Source organism: Pteronotus mesoamericanus, unplaced genomic scaffold, assembly GCF_021234165.1.
Source record: "Pteronotus mesoamericanus isolate MK-2021 breed Mesoamerican mustached bat unplaced genomic scaffold, CSHL_Meso_final contig_27, whole genome shotgun sequence".
Lineage (NCBI taxonomy): Eukaryota > Metazoa > Chordata > Mammalia > Chiroptera > Mormoopidae > Pteronotus > Pteronotus mesoamericanus.
The window spans coordinates 25,498,648-25,522,802 of record NW_026555115.1 but is presented as its reverse complement, the minus strand read 5'-3'; the positions used below and the strand labels follow the sequence as shown (position 1 = coordinate 25,522,802).

Genomic DNA, 24,155 nt, shown 5'->3' with positions numbered 1-24,155 from the left:
TATGTACCCTAACAGGGAGTCAAAACTACATCCTTTAGGTATATGGGATGATGCTCCAACCACTAAACCACCTGACCAGGATTGTTTCTCGCTTTTGAGAAACTGACTTCAATAATTACAGTATGGTGCTATGTATATGTATGCAGAAACAGGTGTAATAAAATTGAACATCATTATCATTTCATAATTAAAGTAAGCAAAAAGTATCTAAGATCTCTTTTTACTTGAGTTAGCTAAGAGGTTGGAAAGGAAAGAGGACATCGTCTTATGGTAATTTACTTTGCTAAGACCATGGTAGATAATCATAACATTTGACCACTTTTGTATCCCTAAAATCAGATGTGTCAGAAGATATCCCAAGAGAATGTGAAAATATTCCCTCTTTGATTGCCTTTGAAAATATCAAAGAAAATGTGACTGACATCATGTTAATCTTGTTGGTGGAGAACATAAGTGACCTGTCCAGTGATGGTTTTCAAGTGGAAGTAATCAGAGACTTTGAAGTTGCCGTAGTTACCTTCCAAAAATATATAGGTAAGATTAAGTGATGCTCATTTTCAGTTTTCTTTGCACCACACTTTTGGAATTTGGGACATCTAGCTAATGGCATGTTTCTGGAAGTTTGACTCTTTTTAGTAGCTAGTAAGAGGATTCCAGGTTAATATAGATCCTTTTTTATTCGAAAGAGAAACAATTTTGCTTTGGATCCAAATTCTGGCAAGTTTAATGAATTAAACTTTATTATATGAGTTGTGTGTGTTTTTGAGAGAGACAGAGACACAGGGAAAGAGAGAGAAACAGCACACCCAAAAAGAAATCGAAGGTTATTAAAAGTCCAAGGTTACTAAAGTGATTGCATGAGTCAGCATTTTCACATGTGTTACCTCATTATGAGAAGTAAATATTGGTGTTACCAAACTGGACTTGAAAGTAAAAAAATAATAATAGCAAACACTTACATAGTGTTACTGTAAGTCAGGTACTATGCTGAGCTTTTTACGTGTATTGATTGATTTGTTCCTTTCAACAACATTTTGAGACTATTACTATTATCTGTCATTACACTTGAGGAGACAGAGGTGTAGAGATGCTAATAAGTGGATGAACTGGATGTGAACCCAGCTGCATACCTCTGTACAGCCTGCTGTTGTATCCCCTTTACCATGTATCTTCTTCGTACTTTCATGGTCATCCACATATGCAGCGAGAGTAAATGCACGTGATGCAGAAAATGAGTGCTCTTTGAGGTCTGGGGGAGGAAGTTGTGGGTTGGAAGAGCCATCTCCAGAAAATATAAGGAAATTTTCCAATTCCAAGTCTCACTATGCCAGAGCTATGGCAGTCAATTGGTTAATTAAGAGCACAGGTCATAAAGTCAGAATTCTAGCCTCATCATTCAGCTACTTATTTGAGATTGGCCAAGTTACTATCCTATGTGTGCTTTACTTTCCTCACCTCTAACATGAGGATAATAATTTGTACCTGATACAGTTTCTGTGAAGATTAAATGAAATAATGTTGAAAAGCTCTTAACATAGTGCCGGAAACATGGTAAAGAATCAATGCAGGGAGCTATTCTTATTTTCAAATTTATGATGATTTCTTATAAAGGGAAAACTAAACGGACTTGCTTTTATTCACTGATTGAAATTCTTGAATTCTCCAGGTGCTGTGGGTACAGAGATGAATAATTCTTGGTCCCTGCTCTTGAGGAGCTGATAGGGGGCAGGGAGGAAACCCACACATAAATGAGTAATGAGGATGAAGAGGAGAAGCTGCCTCCCTGGGCTATGAACAGCAGGCGGTGGGGAATGGGAGGAAAGGGCACCTGAACAAGGGAGCTTGGCTTTGCCCTGCCTACTCCCTTCAGTGAAGTTCAGACTCCAGCTGTACCAGTCTGTCAGGTCTCAAATATACTTCTTGCCCCTGCTGTTTCCTCTGCCTGAAATGTTTCACCATGATGGGCCCATCATCAATATTTATTTATTTGAAAGAGAAAATTGGGCCAAGTCCCAAAGGAGAAATAGGACCAAAATAAAAAATTGGAGAAGGGCATTTCAGACACAGGAAATTATATATACAAAGGCAAAAGAGCATGGCTTTTCAAAATAATGAGTGGTTTCTGTGGCAATGTGGAAAACAAAATGAATGGCAGGGAATAACCAGAGGTGATATTTGGAAGTTAGTTTGGAGTCAAATAGCAAAGGGCATTGCAAGCCTAGCTAAAGGGTGTGAACTCATGCCTTCGGGTAATGGGGAGCCTTTGAAGGACTGGATAAAGGGGTGAAATGAGATTCGTGTGGTAGAGAACGTACTCAGGTAGCTGTGTCAAGGAGGGTTGGAGAGGGCTGTGGACGGAGGTAGGGACACAGCTCAGGTGCAGTGATCCTGGTAAGATGAATGTTGTTCAGAGACTGGGAATTTTATGCACGTGCTTTCTCATTTAGGAGTTGAAAACTTGCATCTAAACAGTGAGTGCTTAGCTCTTCCCTTTAGTTAATATTGCCTTCCCTCAGTTAATATTTGGACAGTTTTTTCTATATAATATAAAGATAGAATCATAATTTTCTAATTGATTGATTTTGGTTTGAAGATCCTGTTAAATTTGTTGATGATTGTGCCATGCACCCGTTGGTGAAACAGCTTCAGCTTTCTCCAAGACTTCTGGAAGTGACAAAAAAGATCAGGGTCGAAAACCTGCCGCCTGGGATTGACAACTATAATTTGAAATGTTTTTTTGAAAATCCTCAAAATGGAGGGGGAAGAGTTGTCAATGTTGAATATTTTCCCGAAGAGAGTTCAGCACTGATTGAATTTTTCGACAGAAAAGGTAATTTCTACCAGCCTGATTTTGTAAACCTTACTGAGCATAACTTAAACTATGTTAGCAGACCTTAACAGTTATCAGTTGAATTCTGATGTATTTTATTAATATTTCTCATTGATATATTTCATTGGTAATCCAATTAGGAATCTTGTTCATCTGGCATATGATGCTTAATGTGTCCAGTGATTCAAACTTTAGAGAAGTAATGTCAGGTTTTTGAAAGATATAAAGAGATTTTCTCATGAGTTTCTAACTATGATGAATTAAAAAATATATAATTCTTAAAATCCTGGAAATATTGTATTAAAAAAGAGATATGTTTTAGCTATACACTTGGTAGAAATTCTTAAATTCATTTCCACAAGGTTAGGTAAAGAAATAGAAACACATACAGCTCCTAGAGAGTGTCACTACTTCCTCTCTCACCTCATCAGTGTCATCATTCAGAAATTAATAGGGGTGATTTCATATGATCAGTGGATGCCTGCTGCATTGCTCTTTGCTGGGACCCTGAGAAGACCGTGCCCAGTTGAACCTTAAGCAAATGCTTCTGAGGGTTTTGTAGACATAGACTGCCAGTTCTCTGAGGCATGTGCAAAGTCAGCTTGGGGATTCAATTGATGTTTAGAGGTTAAGGCTGAGAAGTAAGAATTACTCCTTGTTAGACTTGCTAGAAAAAGAAGGAACATTGTGCTTGGTATTAACTGGGGGAGCATGAGACAGAATCAGGTGATATGCCACCCACTTACAATAAATTGTTTCGTAGGGTACTTGGAGGAAACTCTGTTCAGCTTTTTTAAATTGGAGAAAATAGGGTGAGGGTATGGTTTAGATTAAAAGGGAATGAAAGACCTAGTGTTCCTTGGGCACAGGAGCAAAAGAGGAATTTCTGTCGCTTTTTAAAAATCTCCCTCAGCCTAATCTTGGCGTCAGGTAGAGAGCCACACAAAACTGTCTATTCTAGAAGTTAACTCCCAGCTAATAGTGGGAGTCGACAACTTTGGGACTTTTGAACATTTGGAGGGCATGGGGCAGTTGCATATGTCCTCAGGATGTCTAGTTACATGTGTACTACTAAAAATAGGAACTATTTGATTAAGATTTATTTCATACCAGAGCTACACCTGGGCATAGTAGGGCCCTCTAAAACGTTCCATTTCACCTGACTTTTTTGCTTCATCTGCTATGTTGGCCATGCCTTCTCCTCTACCCTCACTCATTCCCTGTACTCCAGGGTCTGAGATACAATGACTTTCCCTTTCTCTGGATATTTGCAGCTCTGCAGTGTGCTACAAAGTGCATTTATAGACATTGCTGTCTAGGCATTGCTATTATTGTAATCCTTATTTTATAGATAGAGAGCAGTATGACAGCTGAGGGGGTGGAGGGATCAAGCAAAAAGGAAAAAGGACTCATGGACATGGACACAGTGTGGTGATGGGCGGGGCAGGGGGCGGGGGGAAGGGAGTGTCAAAGAATAAAAGGCCAATGAATGAAGAAACTTAGGGACAGAAAGATCAAATAATTTGACAAAGGTTGCACTCTTAGTGTAACTAGGTACTGTCCCAGTAAAAGTGGCAGGAGGTGGATTGTAGCAGGGACGGGGGAGGCGAGTCAGTCTCCGGGCTGAGCTCTTTGATGACTCTGAGGATGACCTTGGTTTGGATCCCTGGTCGAAGGGTGAGAGCATGGGCTTTGGGGTCAGATACTGGCCTGAATCTTAGATATTTACAGTACATGACCCCTGTTCAAGTTATGTAATCTTTACCAGTCTAAGTTTTATCATTTGTAAATAGTGATTATAATAATAGTATCTCTACCTCAAATGGTTGTGGTGAAGATTAAATTAATTAAACATGTGTAAAGTACTTAGACTAGTGTCTGACACATGGTAAGCTATGATAATAATTAGTATGCTCCTCCCCTGAGAAGTATTAATGGAATCTAAGTCACCTGTGAAGCCTAAAATTGTGAGAAGTACAAGAAACAGCAAATAGCATGATTCTTACACAAGCTTCGCTTTGAATGCCAAAATATTCTTTACATCGAGGCAAGCATTATCCCCATGCTTGTGACCAAAGTTATATCTATTTCTTAACCTGGTGGTGATCTGTCAGTGTTGTCAGAAAAACAAAAAATAGAATTTATGTAACAGAATTTCGACATAGAATGATCTTAGCTGGAAAGTAATTATCTCATTAAACAAGGGATACCTATGCAGTGTTAATATGTATCATTTATATGTGAGCACTTTGAGAGTAACTGCTTTTTAACACCATGTTGCAACATCACAGTTCTACAAACATTAGGATTTCCCCTCCCTCTAGAATAGGAAAGATTTTTGTTTATTTGTTTGTTTTCATTTGAAACCTATTACTCTGGGATTACTTTATTTCATTTCTTTCCTTTTAAGTGTTAGACACCATCATGACCAAGAAACTTGATTTCAATAATATGCCGCTCTCTGTGTTTCCATACTATACATCTTTGGGCACAGCTTTGTATGGAAAGGAGAAGCCTCTGATCAAGCTTCCAGCACCATTTAGAGAACCTTTGGATCCTTCTTTATGGAAGTTCTTACACAAAAAGAATCACTTGATTGAGGAGATAAATGAAGAAGTGAGAGGTTGCCACTGTGAGCTAACATGGTCCCAACTCAATGGTGAAGTTACCGTCCGACCTGCAGCCACCTTAGTCAAACAAGGAAGAAAAGGAATCAAGAACTGGAAGAAAGATGCTTCCACAGTGTTCTGTGGCATCAGGTCTAGATATAAAGTTACCCCGTTTAAAGTGGACCCAGTAGTGTGGGACACCATAAAAAACGATATAGAAGATGAAAGACTTTTGATTGAGTTTAATACAATTACGGAGACTGTAACTTTAGCAGGGAAATCAGAGGATGTGCAAAACATTGAGCCACAAATCAAGGAATTAATAGAAAACACCATTCAAAAAATTAAAAGAGAAGAGCAAAGTCTGAAGGAAAAAGTGGCCATTTCTCCAGCAAAGTATTCTCTTTTGCTCTGCAGCGGTGTTAAGGAGCGCCTCCACACAGAGTACCCAGAGCTGGAGATTTTTTATGATGAAGCCACTCAACACATGTGCTTTAAGGGACTCGGTGTAGATGTGTATAAAGTAAAGTGTGAAATCCAGGAAAAGGTGTACACCATGGCTCAGAAACGCATTCAGCTTCCCCATGAGGTTTTCCAGTTTTTGCAGCAGGTCAGCTGTGCAGAATTCTCTAAGTCTTTTTTCATAGCACAGAAAATCCTTGCAGTTTATGAGCTAGAGGATACAAGTGTTCTCTTAACCAGCTATTCTTCTGAAGTCCTGCTAGAAGCTGAAAAGCAAATGGGCAGTGCCTTATGTTATAAGTGCATAGACATTGAAGACAGGGAAGTTCTTAATGGTAAGAAGTGGAAAATGATCACTAGCAATTTGCTTAAGAAACATAATTCCTCTTCAAAGACTGTAATAATCAGTGACTTAACTTCAGAAACCACACCTGAGGTCATTATTGCAGGCTGTGTGAAAGAAGTACATGAGATCTACAGCATCCTTTCTGACTTTGTGGGAAAAAACATGAAAATAGAGAGATTTTTAGCAATAAATTCTCCCTTAGTTATTGATTATTTAAAGGCAGAGAAGAAGCTGTTCTTACAAAAGATGAAGCTAAAGAAGATAAATGTTCAGGTGGATTTCAATCCTGGGAGAGAACCAAAAGGCATTTTACTCACAGGCTCAAAGGCCGAAGTCCTGGAGGGAATGGACATCCTCAAGGAGGCCAGGGATTCAGTTTGTGTTAAAAGCGTCTGTATTGATAAGCCAGGAGCCAGCCAGTTATTCCTGGATAGTCCATGGTATTATAGACGTGAGGTACGGTTACTTGGCTGTTTTGTGGAACTACTGCAGAATAAAGAAAGGGAGGGAGGTGGCGCTGATGGGCAGAAGTGCTTATCTCGGACAGTTTTGGCCCCCGGAGTCTCTCTGATGGTACAGCAAGGCAACCTGACACAGTTTCCTGTTGAAGTGGTGGTGAATGCGGCAAATGAGGACCTCCGGCACAATGGGGGCCTTGCCGCTGCCCTTTCCAAAGCAGCTGGCCCCGAGCTCCAGGCAGACTGTGATCAGATAGTGAAGAAAAAAGGCATGATCCCACCTGGCCATGCCACTGTCTCAAAAGCAGGAAAGCTCCCGTATCGCCAGGTCATCCACGCAGTCGGACCCAGGTGGAAGAGGGATGATGCCCTGGGGTGTGCGCTCCAGTTAAGGAAAGCTGTGAAGAAAAGCCTCCATTTGGCCGAAAAACTCCAGTACCGATCCATAGCCATCCCTGCCATTAGTTCTGGAGAATTTGGCTTTCCCTTATCTCAGTGTGTGGAGACCATTGTTTTGGCAGTCAAAGAAACCTACCAGTATAACTGGGATGGACACACCTTGAAAGAGATTTACCTTGTGGATACATCTGAGAAGACTGTTGAGGCCTTTGCCAAAGCGGTGCAAACTGTATTTAAAAACACCATGCCTGGTACTACCTCCCAGCCCAGTTTACCGGCCGCGGTCCAGCCAGCCCTGAGAAAAGATGACGGAAGGAGACCGATGCTGTTGTGCCCAGGCGGCCTGAGGATCCTGCTGGTGAAAGAAGAGGTGCAGAATGCTACGGTTAGTGTCCCCCGTTACAGAGCGCCCACCGAGGTGCTGCGACTCCAGGGAGTCTGTTGCCAAAGGAAGATTAGGATCAGGGGAGAATTAAGGGAGAGAGTCCCGTGCCCTCCATCCCGGCCTGGACACGGGTTTCCTTAGAAAATTGGGCTACTTCGCCACAGCATTTACTGATAGAGATTGGCTAGTTTTGTGTGGGAACTGGCAGTGTATGCAGATCGCTAGGTTTCCAGTAAATATGAAAATCCATGGTAATAGCTTACAGTTAAAAGGCTCTCTCTACTTATTCAGTGCCTTCACACCTGTCATATTATAGCAAATCTAAGGTTAATTTCCTAACAAATTTACTGATAGCAGATACAGAAAAATTAGAGCGCAGAGTGGGGACACAAGAAAGGAATCTTGTCAATGAGGCTGAACCAGATTGAGTAGGGAGGCCTGAGTCTGCAGGACCATCAGCACCCAACACCAGTAAGAGAATTTGGGAAGGGAAGTAGAGGCTGGACCTGGGAAGGGTCTGCGTACTATGTGGGGACAATCCTTATGGGTATGCCAGAGGGTGATGTGTTTTTTAAAAAAATGTATTTAACGGCCTTTTCAACACGGGCTCGATGTGATAGGAGCAGCAGCTCTAGGGGGTTGTGGGCAGGCCCAGGGAAGGGATTCTTAGGGAAGGCCATCAGCCTATCTTCTTTGGATAAATATCTAATCAGGTCCTTTGCCCACTTTTAAATTGGGTGATCTTTTCATTACTGAATTTTAAAAGTTCCTTATATATTTTGGATACAGGTCCCTTAGCTGACATATGATTTGCAAATATTTTTTCCATTTTGTGGGTCATTCTCCTTAAGCTTAAATAATAATTACAAGAACAATAGCTGTCCTGGCCAGTGAGACTCACTCTCCTACACCGAAAGGTTTTGGGTTCAGTTCCACGTCAGGGCTCACACCTAGGTCGCGGGTTTAACCCCCAGCCAGGACATGCACGGGAAGCAACTAATCAATGTTTCTCTCTCACATGGATGTTTCTTTCCTCCCATCCCTCCCCTCCCTTCTCTTCTCCTCTCTCTCTTCCTTTCTCTAAAAGCGATGAAAAAAATGTCCGCGGGTGAGGATAAAAAAAAAATAGCTAACATTGATTATTTACTATGTGCAAGGCACTGTGCTAAGTGCTTGGCTTGTATTTTCTCATTCAGTGCCATGAGGCAGATTCCAGGATAATTATTCTTCTCAAACAGATGAAGGAATGAGACTTAGAGGGGTTAAGTAATTTGCCAAAGTCCCACAGCTAACAAATGGTAGAGCCAGGATTGGAATTTGCTCAGGTTCTTAACCATTGCATTATTTCAAAAATATTAAAAATAATTTTGTTTCTCATTTGAGAAACCAGACAAACAAGAAACTCTTTTGACTGTGAGTCTATAATTGGAATGAGTTCAGTTCCCCTTCCATCTTGAACATTGAATAAATACTAAGACACTCCTTCCATTCATTTTACTTCCATAGAGGTTTGGCTCCCAATGCCACAGTACCTGCTGGGTGTTGCTTCTCGTTGGCCCATGCAGGGCAGCTTTGAAAATGACTTGGTCACATTCCTTCTCCTGTCTTCTCTTGGTACTTTAATCTAGCTGATCAATCTGCTCATGTTAACTGTCCTGCTAAAAAGCTTGCCTGGCTCTTCACTGTCTGTCAGGAAGTCCACTTGGCCTAGCACTTGAGATCCTCTGCAGACTTTTCCCCAGTGTATCATTTCTAGCCTCTCCTCAGTGTGTCATTTCTAGCCTGGCTTGCATCATTTTGCCCCAGAAGCTCTCTATCAGGTCAAACAGATCTGCTCACAGCTCACAACCTACCATGAATTTGTTCCCTTTTCTGAATGGCTTCCCTGTCTTTCTCCGCCTGCTGCAACTATTCCCACTTTTAGGACCCCATATCACTCACGGTGTTTCAACTGGCCACCAAAGGCATTTCCTCTGGACTCCTTCATCGATCCCATACCATTATATATTGTTTTGTTTTGTTTTGTTTTTTACAGCTTGCTTTTGTCCTGAAACATAATTTACTTATTTTTTTAAAGTTGTTTTTTTTAAAAGATTTTATGTATTTATTTTTAGAAAGAGGGAAGGGGAGGGAAAAAGAGAGGGAGAGAAACATCGATGTGAGAGAGAAACACCTATCTTCACACACCCCCAGCTGGGGGCCTGGCCTGCAACCCAGGCATGTGCCCTGACTGGGAATCGAACCCACAACCTTTAGGTTCACAGGCTGGCACTCAATGCACTGAGCCTCATCAGCCAGGGCCTGAAGTGTAATTTAAATAAGTGTCTAATAGTACTTTGTCTTGAGTGGCATTTCAGTCTCTGAAAACTTAATCACCTTAGTTGTTTCCCATTGTGCCAAGCCCAGTGGCTAAAATATAGTAATCCTTGATGAATGGTTTTCCTTGGAATTTGAAACAAATTGTTGTTTTTGTCTTTAAGACTGATGTTGTCGTCAACTCCATTTCTTGCGATCTTGAGCTTAATCAAGGGCCCCTTTCTCAGTCCCTCTTGGAAAAAGCTGGGCCAGATCTCCAGAAGGAATTGCACAGAACTGAACAAGTGTTCCCTGTTGATGTGGGCACGGTTCTCCAAACCAGTGGTTGCAATCTGCATTGCCACCGAGTGCTCCATGTGGTGGCTCCGCAATGGAACAACACGTCTTCATGCAAGGTGGGGCCTGGTTTTAAATTCTCCAGGAATTGGGTACCTTTTTGGACTCCTGTCAGTATAATGTAGATTGGACCCTGTCTGTTTCTCTCCTATAATAACTTCACATTATTGGCAGATTCCATCATTATGGCCCTTTTGTCAGCTGTAGCTGATTTCTTGTGAAAGCTAGTTAATAAAAATTGATTATAGTGCTCAATCATAATTGGGCCTCAGGGAAGAGTTATTGAAGATAATACATCTTTAGTGAGGAAGGCAAAGCGAGGGCATGAGGAATGGAAGAGCACAAGGGATTAGAACAGTAAAGACTTTGCTTCTTTCCTTCACTTCTAAGTGAGTTTGACTCTTTTGGGAGGGGTTCTCACATTCTCTTTTCCTTTTCTTGTGTCCTTTTTTCCTCTTCTGACTGCCCTTAGCCTGCCTTTTGTTGAAAGCAAGAAGAAAGAAGAAGTGTACAAAGATCACAAGGTTGATAAGTTCTTTTTTTTTGGTCATAACTCCTATTTCTAGGCAAAATGTATGAGGATGTGCTCTGTATTTTTCAGATCATGGAAGACATAATCAGAAAATGTTTGGAAATTACCGAAAACTTGTCCTTAAAATCAATTGCATTTCCAGCCATAGGAACGGGCAATTTGGGGTTTCCTAAAGATGTTTTTGCCGAATTAATCATTTCAGAAGTGTTCAAATTTAGTAGCAACAATCAACCAACAGCTTTACAAGAGGTTTACTTTCTACTGCACCCAAATGACCACGCTAATATTCAGGTACAGCCTCACTCATTTCTGGTTATTTTGGCAATTTGAGCCCCAATGGTATCCAATGTCTTCGTCACCTAATGGGTTGTTTCTTTCATGTATTTCCTATACAGAAAAGTAAAAAGAGCACTGTAGACTAGTTGTACCATGACAAACTTCAAGAGAATGTGTGGATATAGAAAAAATTTTAACTTCTAATTAAGGAAAATTTCAAACATACACAAAGGTAGACAAAATATTATATAGTATAATAAACTCCCTTCTACCCATCACTCATCCTCACAATTATCAACTTATGGCTACTATGTTTTATCTCTATCTTCATTTATTTCTCCTTTTCTCCTATTATTTTGAAGCAAATCCCAGGTATACATTTTACCCATAAACAATTCAGTATTTTATTTTAAAAAGTAACATAACCACAGTACTATTTCACACATAAAAGAAATTGACAATCATTCCTTTATTTCATCAATTATCAAGTCAGTGTTCAAATTGCCAACTATCTCATAAATTTTTTAAAAAATATTTAATTTATTTATTTTTAGAGAGAGGGGAAGTGAGGAGAAAGAGAGGGAGAGAAACATCAGTGTGTGGTTGCCTCTCACGTGCTGCCCACTGGGTACGTGGCCCACAACCCAGGCATGTGCCCTGACTGGGAATCGAACTGGTGACCCCTTGGTTTGCAGACTGGCATTCAACCCACTGAGCCACATCAGCCAGGGCAAATGTTCTGTTTTTACAGCTTATTTGTTTGAATTAGAATCCAGATAAAGCTTATATATTGCAATGGAGTTGAGATATCCTTAATTCTTTTTTAATCGCTAGGATCCCCTTCCGTATAAACATAGAAATTCTTATACATAATGTGAAAGCACAGTTGTGGTCCTACAATAGGAGATTGTCAGGATGAAATACAACTGAAGGGTGTAGTTAGAACGAACTCAGCACATCCCTATGGGAATAGAAGAGGTGGGACCAGAAGTACTAGAACCATCATCAGTCACAGAGTCCATTGACCAGCTCACATTTGATGAATGTCAGCTATGGGAGAGCCATCGGATTCTATTATGGGAGAACAAGAGGTATTTAATGAGGCCATTATCCCTGCCCTCCAAGTGTTTGCAGTCCAGTAGAGTAAATGACATTAAATGTTTGGAAAGTTCCGTGGCAGTGCAGAAATTAAACAAATAGATTAGGCCAGCAACCCAGGAGATATCCATGGATCATTGGACTCTCTGAATTTTTAGGTCATGCTTAATTTTTTTTTTCTAGATCTAAATTCTACCTTTAAGTTCTTTGGGGGCAAAAAAAATCCTAAATCTAAATTCTAACCAGACAGTCAAACCACATGAGCAAAATCTGTGGCCCATTTAGTTGCTCCATAACTATAGTAACTTCTAGTCAATAAATGCTTTCTGAAGAACCTCCCTATGGCTTGCATAATTCAAGGTGATGTGGAACATGGAATGGGTATGTAGTACTTATACTTCTCCTCTTGTAAATATCATTACTTTGGGAGCTAAGGTTTATACATAAAATGAACACAATCAGAGAAAAACTGCTGAGTGCTTTTGAGTGGGTGAATAGGGGAGTGAGTCCAATGACATGGACCTGAACCTTCAAATTCCACTATTTCTGTAACCCCAGATTCTGTTTTCTTTCCCAAAGACTCAGGATCCTCTACAAGTATTCTGTGGAAGGCTAAAAGGTCACCTTTACTGCCACTGGGAAGAGAGTATTGATTCTCCATACATGGCTGTGACACTTTTTCTCTTAAGACTGTTAGAGACAGTTAAATTTTTTTATTTGCGCTCACAAAAAAACTTATTGAGATGTTTATTGGTGGACACTAACAAAGGTTGGAAAACAGAAGCCCGTGGTCGGAACATGGCCTCTAGATGTGCTTTATTTGGGCTGGTTTAAAAAACATTTGAATCAGTTGCTAATACTTAAAAATCAAACATTTCACATAAACTCCTAATGTTCACTGCGACCTAAAACTTCAAATGTTCTGGCACATTGGACATGGATTTCTGCCTGAGCAATTTGCTGTGGCCTAGTGGCAGGCGCTGAGCAGTCCTCCAGGGCCGCAGCCGCCCACTTTCCACTTGCGGCCCACCTGCCTGGCCCCTGGAGGCCTGTGAGTGCCACTCCTTGGCTCTGTGGTCTCCCCCGGTCCCTCTCCCTTTATTGCATCAGCCTTTTAGCCAAGATGTTACGTTTTTAACCAACAGAGTTCTCTGTTGCTTGTTTACAAGGAGGAAGAAAGTGATGATTTTGGGGTGTTACCATCATGCATAGAAGTGGAATTCACGGGTTCTTTGACCCTAAAATACAGCCTCTTGCTGCAAAATGCACTACTCCCCTAGCCATTCCTCTCCTGTACAAATAAGAAGTTAAAAATTAGTGTTTGGGTCCTTGTGATTGCCTTTCTCTTAACATTGTATTTTTAACAACTGGCGAGCTATTTGCTCTTACTGATTATGAAAGTAATACATATTCATTGGAGAAGCTTTGAACAATACAAAATGCATACATTCATTTAGTCATTTCATTCTAGCCTTCTCTACGTGTGTACTTTATAAGGTGTTGTCATATAATTAAAGTTGTTCTTTCATTTACTAGTGTAAAGTGAGTATTTCCCTATTCCATTAACTGTTCTTTGAAAATGTACTTCTTAATGGTTGCTAAATATTTTAACAAATGGATATACGAAAATTTATTTAACGAGTTCCCTACTGGATTTTAAACTGTTTCTTTTTTTTCTTGATTATAAATAGCTCTGTAATGAATATTTTTGTATTTATATCTTTGTTTTTATCTTTGATAATTTTCATGAGATGCATTTGTAGAAATAATATATGTATTTTTGTAGTTTTAAAAACCTATAATGATAACAAACAATACTTTGAGAGTTGTTCTCTCCTAAATATTTGTGGGTGCAGGGTCAAAAGCTGTGATGAATCAAATTCCTCCATCTACAGAGGACCATAGTAGCCAAAACTGTCTTTGTAATTCCAGGCATTTTCAAATGAATTTGACAGAAGGGCTAATGGAAATTTCATCAGTGACAAAATTCCCAAGGCTGAGAATACACAAGGTTCAGTAAAGATTTCTTTTTTCATTTTTATTTTATTCTTTTTTTGTTCTTTTTTGTTCATTGTTTCTTTGGGGGTTCAGTATAGATTTTACATTGAGAAATTATTTCTAATCACCAAATAGCTATTTAACAATAAGTGAAAGATGATAGTGATGATTTTTATGAAAAATCATTTTGTGATAAAGATGATATTAAATTATATTCCGTACACTTGAGCATGCAAGACATTGGCCATGTTTGTGTGATCTGGAATGGAAGAATAAGCAGGCCAAGTTAGATAATCTGTGCAATAGGTTTTTAAGTAGTGATGGGGCCACTGTTTTCTAGGGATGATGGGACATGTGTTTTTGGAAATGGACACATTTAAAGAGACAATACCAACCAAATGCTTCTTCTCTGTCAAATTTGCTGTTACCTACTTGACTTTATCCTATTTGGAGTTAGCCGAGACTTCTTGAACCTGAATATGTATGCCTTCCATCAAATTTGAGAATTTTTCAGTCATTTCTTCAAACATTTTTCCTGCACTGGACTCTTTCCTTTCCTTCTGCACTCCAGTAACATGAATGTTAAGCTTTTTGATAGTGTCCTATCAGTCCCTGAGAATCTGTTCTTTTTTTTCAATCTTTTTTTCAGATTAGCTAATTTTTATTGATCTCCCTGCAAGTTCGCTGACTTGTTTCTCTGTCTACTGTACTAGTGAGCCTATCCAGTGAATTTTTTTATATTTCAGATATGTTTAAGTTCTAAAATGTCCATTTGATTCTTTATATTTCTCTGCAGAGACTCCTGTTTTTCCATTTGTTCAAAATCATTTCTGTTCATTCAAATATGTTAACTTTGACCTCAGGGAGCATATTTATAGTAGATACTTTTAAGTCTTTGTCTGATAATTCCAACATCTGGATCATCTTGAGATTAGCATGTGTATTGAGTATCTTTATCATTGAGAACTAATCACATTTTCTTGGTTCTTTATGTGACAAGCATGTCTGAATTATAGGCTGGTTATTTTAATTATTATGTTATAAAACTTGGATCTTGTTAAAATCCTCTGGAAAATGGTGGTAGTGCAGGCAGTCAGTTGGTTAAGTTTATTCAAACGGTTTTGTCGCACCTTGTGGGTGGGTAGCAGTTGCAATGTCACTGAAGTTCTCAAAGCCTTCGCTATGCTTCTTGGGACTGTTCCCACATGTGCAGCTCCAAGGTGGGCTCAGGATTTATTCCAGTTCACAACAGAAGAGGGGATCGCCTTTTCCAGGACTCCCTTCACACTCTCTGGCTTGCAGGGGCCCATTTTCCAGCCTCTTGCCAGAGAGACAGTGCTCTCTTGGAGTTTAAGCTGCCTGTTCCATTGCTTCATAACGTTGTCTGATCCAGGTTACTCTCGGGTAAAGTGGAGAGAGAAAGATAACAGAGATTTCCCACATATCCATATATACTTTTCAGACCACAAGGGCCCTTTTTTCCTGATTCTTCTGGGCTGAAATACAGAATGTCTCTCAGAGTTTTAGCTCCCTGTGGTGCCACCATTGTGTTCTGCAACTGGGGTCTCCTTGGGAGTAGGACCTGGATTAACAAATAATTAATAAGGAAAAAAAGGAAGATGGCTGCCATATTCTTCAGTTCCCAGGACCCCCTTTTCTCAGTCCTCCAGTCACAAAGATGGGGATCCTCTGAGAGTTTTGCTACCTGTGCTCATTGTGCGATTCCACAACTAAGGCCATCCTTGGGTCAAAGCTGGGAGGGAAAAGAGGAAACATTTCAAAACAAAACTCCCCTTTGTACAGTTTGCCTTTTCAGCTTTTGACTGCGGTCCCCAATTTGCCTGCTGTTGTTTACTTTTCAGAACACAGTTAGGGACCTTTTGTGTCTGTCTCATGCTTTAGTTATAATCAGTGGGCGAGATGGCTCTACCGAGCTGACCTCACTTTGGCCATCACCAGAAGTCCACATTTGATATGTATTACATTTTATAATCCTTTTTCAGAAACAGACCGTCTTTGGGGCTAAGGGTCAGGACCATGTTAAAAGCCAAAGGGATGGGGGTTGGGAGGAGAGAAAGAGAAGTATAGGAAGGGCACATGTGAGCACATAAGACCTAAGTCATTCTTGCTATTCTTGACTTGATTATTGACTCCATTTTTTTTTTCCTTTTCAGGTTTCTATGGGGCTGTTACTAGCCCTGACTTAGGAGTGCATGAAATGAAAATTGGTCCCATCACCTTCCAGGTGGCCCCTGGAGATATTACTAAAGAAGAAGCAGATGTGATTGTTAATTCAACATCAAAGACATTTAATCTCAAAGCCGGTACTTTACTTTGGGATTTTTACTAGTATAATAGTCATAGTAGATCCCATGATGGAGGGTTCCTATAGCCAAACTATTCTACAGTTGCTATAGCCAAAATGGCTTCTACAGTTTTGTCTTATTAATATTAATTAATAATTTAAAAATTACTTGGATATGGTTTCTTATCATTGGTAGCAGTTATTGTAGGAATTTTTCTTCTTCGTGATCAGAAATACTCAGATTATAGGATTTCTTTGATGATGGGGAAAGCGTTTAGACAATGAGGCAATCATTCTGATCCAAATGTACTGTACTGATTTTTTTAATCCATGTTTGTGACCATGTTAATGTTCTCACATAGGAGTCTCCAAAGCAATTTTGGAGCAGGCTGGGAAAAATGTGGAAATGGAATGTTCTCGCCTAGGTAAGGCACAATGTGGGTTTTTAGTCCTAAATTATACGTGGAAGGCAGAATATGGAGGCTGTAGAGAGGCTGGGGATTGGGGAGATAATGTATTAATCTTAAAATCACATATTTTACTAAAGAATTCCAGTCATAGAGAATTAGAAATGAAAGGAAGTAAAAAGTGAAATCACAGTTAAAAAGAGAAGGTAAGCAAGAAACATTCATTAAAGGTATTTCAGCAATCTCTTATGAAGGTAAAATGCTTTATTTTCCAAACCAGACATTTTGTTTCCTGAATAACCAGAGAATGGGTTTAGCATCTGATTTTGCATCTTTTTGTTTTCTGTTTCTTAGCTCAACAGGGCAACAATGGTTATATAATTACTGAAGGTGGATTCCTGAAGTGTAAGAATATTATTCATGTCATTGGCGGAAATGATGTCAAGAGATCAGTTTCCTGTGTTTTGCAAGAGTGTGAAAAACGGAATTACTCGTCCATTTGCCTCCCAGCCATTGGGACAGGTTTGTTGCCTCTCAAGGCTAAATTCCTGGGTGTCCCCTTTCCCTTGGATTTGATGCTAGTGTGAATGTAGCTCTGCTGAGTCTGAGGAAGGACAGGCAGCTTCCTCACCCCAAGGCAGCCGCTAAGGGAATGAGCAAGGCCTGTGGGTGGCTTAAGAAAAAGAGGAAAAAATGAAAAAAACCAAAGAGAGTATTGGAATATTAGAGACATTTGCTCTCTGACATGGGGGAACGGGAGAGGGAAAGAGCGGAAGGGAGCCAATAGAAAGAAAGGCCATCCCTCTCTCTCTTTTCACCTGTTCCTTTCTCTTTTTTCCAGCCCCTACATATACCCCATTATTTAGCCCTTAGCTTCCTGCTCCGTCCCTCCTCCATGGTGAACATCAGTGTATTGACCTCTGCCCCCTGTAACTGACTGCCATGTGGGCATTTCCAGCCCTCTTCTCTCACCTCTTCAGCAGCGGCTAAGTAGGTTGGCTTGGGGCATCGCTGCACAGAAACCTATCAATCACCATAACTCAATGGGTTTTAATGGGTCAGAAACTTGCCACCTTCCTCTTTTCTGCCTCCTTGCCTCTTTCAAGTTTCCTGTTTTCCTCAAACTATGTAGTGATTGTGTGATTGATTCTGCATATATAAACATGGTAACCTGGGTAATAATTAGTAAGGTGATGCTCTGTGAGCTCTTTTCCCAGAAACCTGAGTCATGTGCATTGATCAGGAATTTTTGCTTAGTCTCCCTTAAGAAAGCTGGTCAGGAAAGGCAAACCCCCTCAGGCCTGAAGTGTAATGGAGCTGACTGGGCACTGGATTGATCATTCCATTGCTCAAGGATCTAAATTTGAATGTCTGCACTGACAGAGTTTAGCCTCCAAAGTTTAGTCTTGTCACTTTCTGGGCCTTCTAATCCTGTGTCCCATATTTTGACTTACGTAAATCTCTACCACTCCTCTTACTGTTCCCATGTGGAATGCTATGTCTGCTTTATTTTTTTATTTTTAAAAATATAATTTATAGCCTTTTAATGTTTTCATTACCCTGTAGTATCATCTAGTCCTAGCTGATTAGCCAGGATGTTATCTGCTTGTCTATCTATCTGTCATCTTTGATGGACACTCACTAATAACTCTCCAGTCTTTGTCTCCATTTGCTTTTTCCTCTTGCTCTGGTCTCGTGTTTCCACCTTCACTTTATTTGGGCCAAGAAAACAGGCAGCCCAGGTTTGGCATAGAGTTTCCCAAGGGAGTCCCTTGGGTGCAAAGAGGAGCAAAGAAATAAGGAGGTTTTGTATAAATATGTTCATACATTTGAGTAGTCTGGATTGCTGCAGACCTTTTGTTCCTTCCACTGACCTGGTGGCATTGCTGTTTTGCACAAATACTGCACGTTAGCAGGTTTACCTAGCTCTATCACTACCTGAGCTGGTCCTTAGACTACTGGATGGGGAAGCTTTTACCCTTAGCGGTGTTTATAAGTTGGGTTGACTGGGATCAAGACGGCTTCTGGCAGTAAAGGAAGCTCTCTACCTGTTACTCCCAGGTACCTGCCCTCAGGGGAGAGAATGGGTGGTCAGTGATTCCTGCAAGAACATCAAGGTCAATGCATATTCCAAACTCTAAACTCCAATTCACTGTCTTCTCTCCCAAACCTCCCTTTCCTGTTACATCCCCAATTATGTTAAAAACATCACTTTCTGTCTAGAATCCTTGACTCTACCTTCTTTATCACTGCCATGTTCATTTGCTTATTAATTAGTTTGATTGAATATTTTCCTAGTGTCTGTCATGTGGTAGGCACTGCAGAGGCATGGGGGGTAGAAAGATGACTAAGAAAAGGATCCAGTCCACAGGAGCACCTAGCCTGTCATGAGAGACAAGCATGTAAGACAACAATACAATACAGTGTACGTGTGGTAAATACAGGAAGCCAATGGGGGTGACAAAAGAGGTTGGGGGAGAGATCAAGGGTACACACAGTCAGTCACTAGATCCTGCTGAATTTACTTCTAAATGTCTCCTCGCCCCCTACACCCTCGGTCTTCATTCTGGCTCCCTTTCTTGTTCAGGTCTTGTCTTTTGCCTAAACTTTTGTTATAGCCTCCTATCTAGACCTGGGTTCTCTGCTCCAGTGCCTCCTGTCTCCACCACCTTCCCAACCCAGATTGATTTTTCTCAAAAACAGACCTATTTTCCTGAACACACCAGGTTGAAGTTGAAAGTATCACACCCTGTTACACCGTTCTAGGCTTTCCCTCAATTTCCGTACTTCACCTGTTGAACACCTGTCCCTCCTTTCATACCATATCTTTCGTGTCCTAAGTACCTGGATGAGCATATAGCTTTTGATGAGACACAGTAAATGTTTATAGAAAGTGAGTGAATATATCTAAATAGTCCAATTTAAATTTTTCCAAATATCATGAGATAACCACAGCTTTGCAAAGGAGAATTTTCTCCCTCTTTCCCTGCTCATCTAATTAAAACACCAACCAAACAGAAAACCTGAACAAATCCCCTTGGTTAGTTTTATATGGGGTTTGTTTACATTCCCACAATTGTCTGCATAGCCAAGTCAAAGAGCTCTGCTCTTATTCCTGAAATAATGGTGGGCACCATCAACGGGGATAATCTAAGAGAGACCTTAGTCTCTTGTACCGGGTTGGTCAGGGGACTTTTACATTGCTAACCACCCTCCCCCACCTTGTGACAGCTACCATTCTTATGGGACTTCTTACATGGTTTTCATGAGACTTTTCAAGGAACTTTGCATGATCTTACATAGGCAGTAGGTTGGAGAAACAAGGTATGGAGCATGCTTAATTAGGAAAGGACCTGCTCAGGTGGCAACCATGAACACTGCTGGTCAGCTAAAAGCTCAGCGGGTGTGGAAAGAAAGACTTCCTGGAGGCTCATGGCTAACCTGCATGTAAAAAAGTATATAGCTTATAGCTCCATGCGTCTTACAAAATTATCTTAGTGTAAATTAAGTCCCCCAAGACATCTGAGACAATAAGGATACATGTGTAAAGAAAGTGATGATTGAGCAAAAAAAAATTGTTATAATCTTTAAAAAGCATGATATTTCAACACATATTAATATTTTTTACTTTTTATGGGTATTTTGAGGACACCAGTGAGCCAAGAAAGACTAAATGTGCTTTGTACACAGAGGAACACGGAGGGATGGGATCCGCTGAGTAGAGCAGATATCAACATCAGACACCAAAAGTTAAATTTCTGGGTCCTTTGCTCATTGTTGGGCTGTTGGCTTCTTCACAAGGACTCTCCATTGCATCTAGGATTTCAAAAGTGTTTGCTGATGCATTGTTAGAAAAATCCGTGGAGATAAAAATATTTGGGGAGTGTGAATTCATTCTTGTGAGAATTAGAATCCCTAATTTATTCCTCAGCCTCTTCCAGTTGGGTCTTTTTTTTTTTCCTGGTCATTTTTATTTGTCTTTCCAGGAAATGCTAAACAAGACCCAGACAAGGTTGCTGAAGCCATAATTGATGCCATTGAAGACTTTATCCAGAAAGGATCAGTCCAGTCCGTGAAAAAAGTTAAAGCTGTTATCTTTCTACCTCAAGTACTGGACGTGTTTTATGCCAACATGAAAAAAAGAGGAAGCTCTCAGCCTTCTTCCCCACAGTCTGTGATGTCTAAAATTGCATGTGAGTTGTTGATTTTTATGCAATGCATGTTGCTAATGTTGATGTCACATGAGAAATAGCTAAAACTATAAATGATTTTTTTGCAGTAGTTCGCTAGCTCCACCAGTTTTATTGAGATATAATTGACATACATCACTGTATAAGTTTAAGGTATACAGCATAATGGTTTGACTTACATATATTACTGCAATATGTTTAGTTAGCATCCATCTTCTCACACAGTTACAATAAAAAGAGAAGGCAAAAAGAAAAAGAAAAGATTTTTTCCTTGTGATGAGAACTCTTAGAATTAACAGCTTTCATACATATCATACAGCTGTGTTAACTATAATTATCCCCAGTACCTATTTATCTCCTAACTGGAAGTTTGTACCTTTGACCACCTTTCAGCAATTCCCCTTCCCCCAACCCACCTCTGGGAACCACAAATTTGATCTCTTTTTCTATGACTCTGGGTTTGTTGTTGTTGCTTAGATTCCACGTGTAAGTGAAGTTTTATGGTATTTGTCTTTTTCTGTGCGACTTGAAAAGGCTAAATCTTAATAAATATCAGAAAGAAAAATTAAGAAAACAGCCACATTTACGATTGTATCAAAAAGAATAAAATACCTAGGAATAAATTTAACCAAAGAGGTAAAAGACCTGTACACTGAAAACTGTAAGACACTGAAGAAAAAAACTGAAAACACAAATAATGGAAAGATATTCTGTACTTATGTATTGGAAGAATTAGTATTGTTAAAAAATCCCTACTTCCTGAAGCAACCTTCAGAGTCAGTGCAATCCCTACCAACATTCCAATGGCATTTTTCACAGAAATAGAACAGGCAATCTTAAAATTTGTATGGAACCACAAAGACCCTGAGTAGCCAAAGCAATTTTGAGAAAGAAGAACAAAGGTGGAGGCATCACACTTTCTGATTTCAAAGTCTATTTCAAAACTATAGCAATCAATACAGTATGGTATTGGTATAAAAATGGACACATAGATCAAAGGAAGAGAGTAGAGGACCCGGAAATAAACCAGTGCATTTTATTAAATTACAACAAAAGAGCCAATAACATACAACAGGAAAACGATAGTCTCTTTAATAAATAGTGTTGGGTGCTCTCTTCAGGAGCACATACGCTAAAATAAGTGGTGTTGGGGAAACCGGACAGCCATGCAAAAGAATAAAACTGGTCACTATCTGACACTACACACAAAAGTACACTCAGAATGGATTAAAGACTTGAATGTAAGACCTGAAACCATAAAACTTCTAGAAGAAAATATAGGGGGTAGGCTTCTCAACATCAAAGGTACAGACAGCAAAAGCAAAAATAAAGAAGTGAGACCACATCAAACAAAAAAGCTTCTGCACAGCAAAGGAAACCATCAACAAAATGAAAAGGCAACTGACTCGATAGGAGAAAATATTTGCAAATCATATCCCCGATAAGGGGTTAATATAAAAAATATATGAAGAACTCATATAAGTCAATTGAAAAAAACGAATAATCCAATTTAAAAATAGGCAGAGGACATGAATAGACGTTTTTTCCCCCAGAGAAGACATATAGATGGCCAATAGGTACACGAAAAGGTGCTCAACATCACTAATCATCAGGGAAATACAAATCAAAATCATAGTGAGATATCATCTCACATGTTAGAATGCTATTATGGAAAAGACAAGAAAAGTGCTAGAGAAAAGGGAAGCTTTGTCCACCACTGGTGGGAATGTAAATTGGTGCAGCCACTATGGAAAACAGTTTGGAAGTTCCTCAAAAAATTAAAAATGTAGCTGCTACATGATCTAGCAATTTCACTTCTGGGTATTTATCTGAAAGAAATGAAATCATTATCTCAAAGAGTAGCTGCACCCTTATGTTTATGGAAGCATTGCATAGCCAAGACACAGAAACAACCTACTGTCTGTCATCAAATGAATGGATAACAAAGATGTGATATACACACACACACAGGGTGGGGCAAATCACAGGCATGAGTTGTGAAACAGAGTTTATTCTTGTATTATTATTTATTGTATTATTTTTCATACAAACAATTGAAAGCTTACTTTTGCAATACCTTGTATATAGGATGGAATATTATTCAGTCACAAAAAAGAAGGAAATCCTGCCATTTGCAACAATGCAGATGGAACTTGAGGGCATTGTAATAAATGAAATAAGAGAGAAAGACAAATAATGTATGATCTCTCTACTACAGGAGTACTCTAAAAAATTATAGCTCATAGATACGGAGAACAGATGGGTGGCTATCAAAGGTGGGGTGGTAGGGGATGGGCAAAATGGGTGAAGAGGGTCAAAAGGTACAAACTTTCAATTATAAGATAAATAAGTCCTGGGGATGTGTTATACAGCACAGTGACTAAACAAGAAAAAAGATGGAAAGAAGGGAGGGAGGAAAGCAGGAAGGAAAAGAGAAGTAACTAATAGTTAATTTTTTTTAATCCAAACATTTGTTGCATTCCCTTTCTTCTCTTCTTTAGCATTTTTTGGCCTCTCAAAACCAACCCCTAAAAAACAAAAGACTTTGGTTTTGGAAAATAAAACAGAATCAGCAATTTTTCAGGTGTGTGGTGAAAACGAAAAATGTGTGGATAATGCCCTCTCCTTGATACAGGATCTGATTAAAAACAAACAGAGTCTTTATACCAGTGAAGAGGAATGTATCAAAGACTTTGATGAAAAGGAACATCAGGAATTGATTAAGCTGCAGAAGAACCTGAATATTGCCATATGCTTGGACACTCAAAGACCTTTGATTGAGGTCACAGGACTTAGCAGAGATGTGGAACAGGCTAGAAATGCAATTGAGGAAATGATCAAGACAGTTAGAGTAGCCAAAGAGCAGGAATCCAGAGCAGACTATGTCAGTGAATTTGTAGAGTGGCAATATAATGACAATAACAGTTTTCATCACTTTGACAAAATAACCAATCTGCAATTGGAGGAAGCAAGAAAAAGACACGAAAATACAGTTAATGTTGAAATTAATAATCAGAGATACACTGTGGACTTGAAAGCATACACCGCTACCGATGCAAAGGGACACAGTTTACCTCTTCAGCGCTTCACAAAATCTGAAGGTGAGTCGAAGCTTCATGCTTGTAATCCATTATTTTACACTTCCTTTGGGCTTACTCTGTTGTACGTACATCAAAACTGTATTCAAGTAGGCAAAATTCAAGTAGCC

The 24,155-nt window shown here is 39.7% G+C and overlaps 1 protein-coding gene across 1 annotated transcript in view; it reads left to right on the top strand.

Moving 5' to 3' along the window:
- PARP14 (poly(ADP-ribose) polymerase family member 14) overlaps window positions 1–24,155 on the top strand; it is a 50,070-nt gene that overhangs the window by 9,626 nt on the left and 16,289 nt on the right. Inside the window, exons 4-14 of the mRNA XM_054575211.1 lie at window positions 340–534; window positions 2,594–2,830; window positions 5,241–7,489; window positions 9,970–10,200; window positions 10,743–10,964; window positions 13,980–14,058; window positions 16,220–16,369; window positions 16,713–16,775; window positions 17,112–17,279; window positions 20,744–20,950; window positions 23,449–24,048. Of these exons, the coding sequence (XP_054431186.1) occupies window positions 340–534; window positions 2,594–2,830; window positions 5,241–7,489; window positions 9,970–10,200; window positions 10,743–10,964; window positions 13,980–14,058; window positions 16,220–16,369; window positions 16,713–16,775; window positions 17,112–17,279; window positions 20,744–20,950; window positions 23,449–24,048 (4,401 nt within the window). The remainder of the gene's footprint in view (window positions 1–339; window positions 535–2,593; window positions 2,831–5,240; window positions 7,490–9,969; window positions 10,201–10,742; window positions 10,965–13,979; window positions 14,059–16,219; window positions 16,370–16,712; window positions 16,776–17,111; window positions 17,280–20,743; window positions 20,951–23,448; window positions 24,049–24,155) is intronic.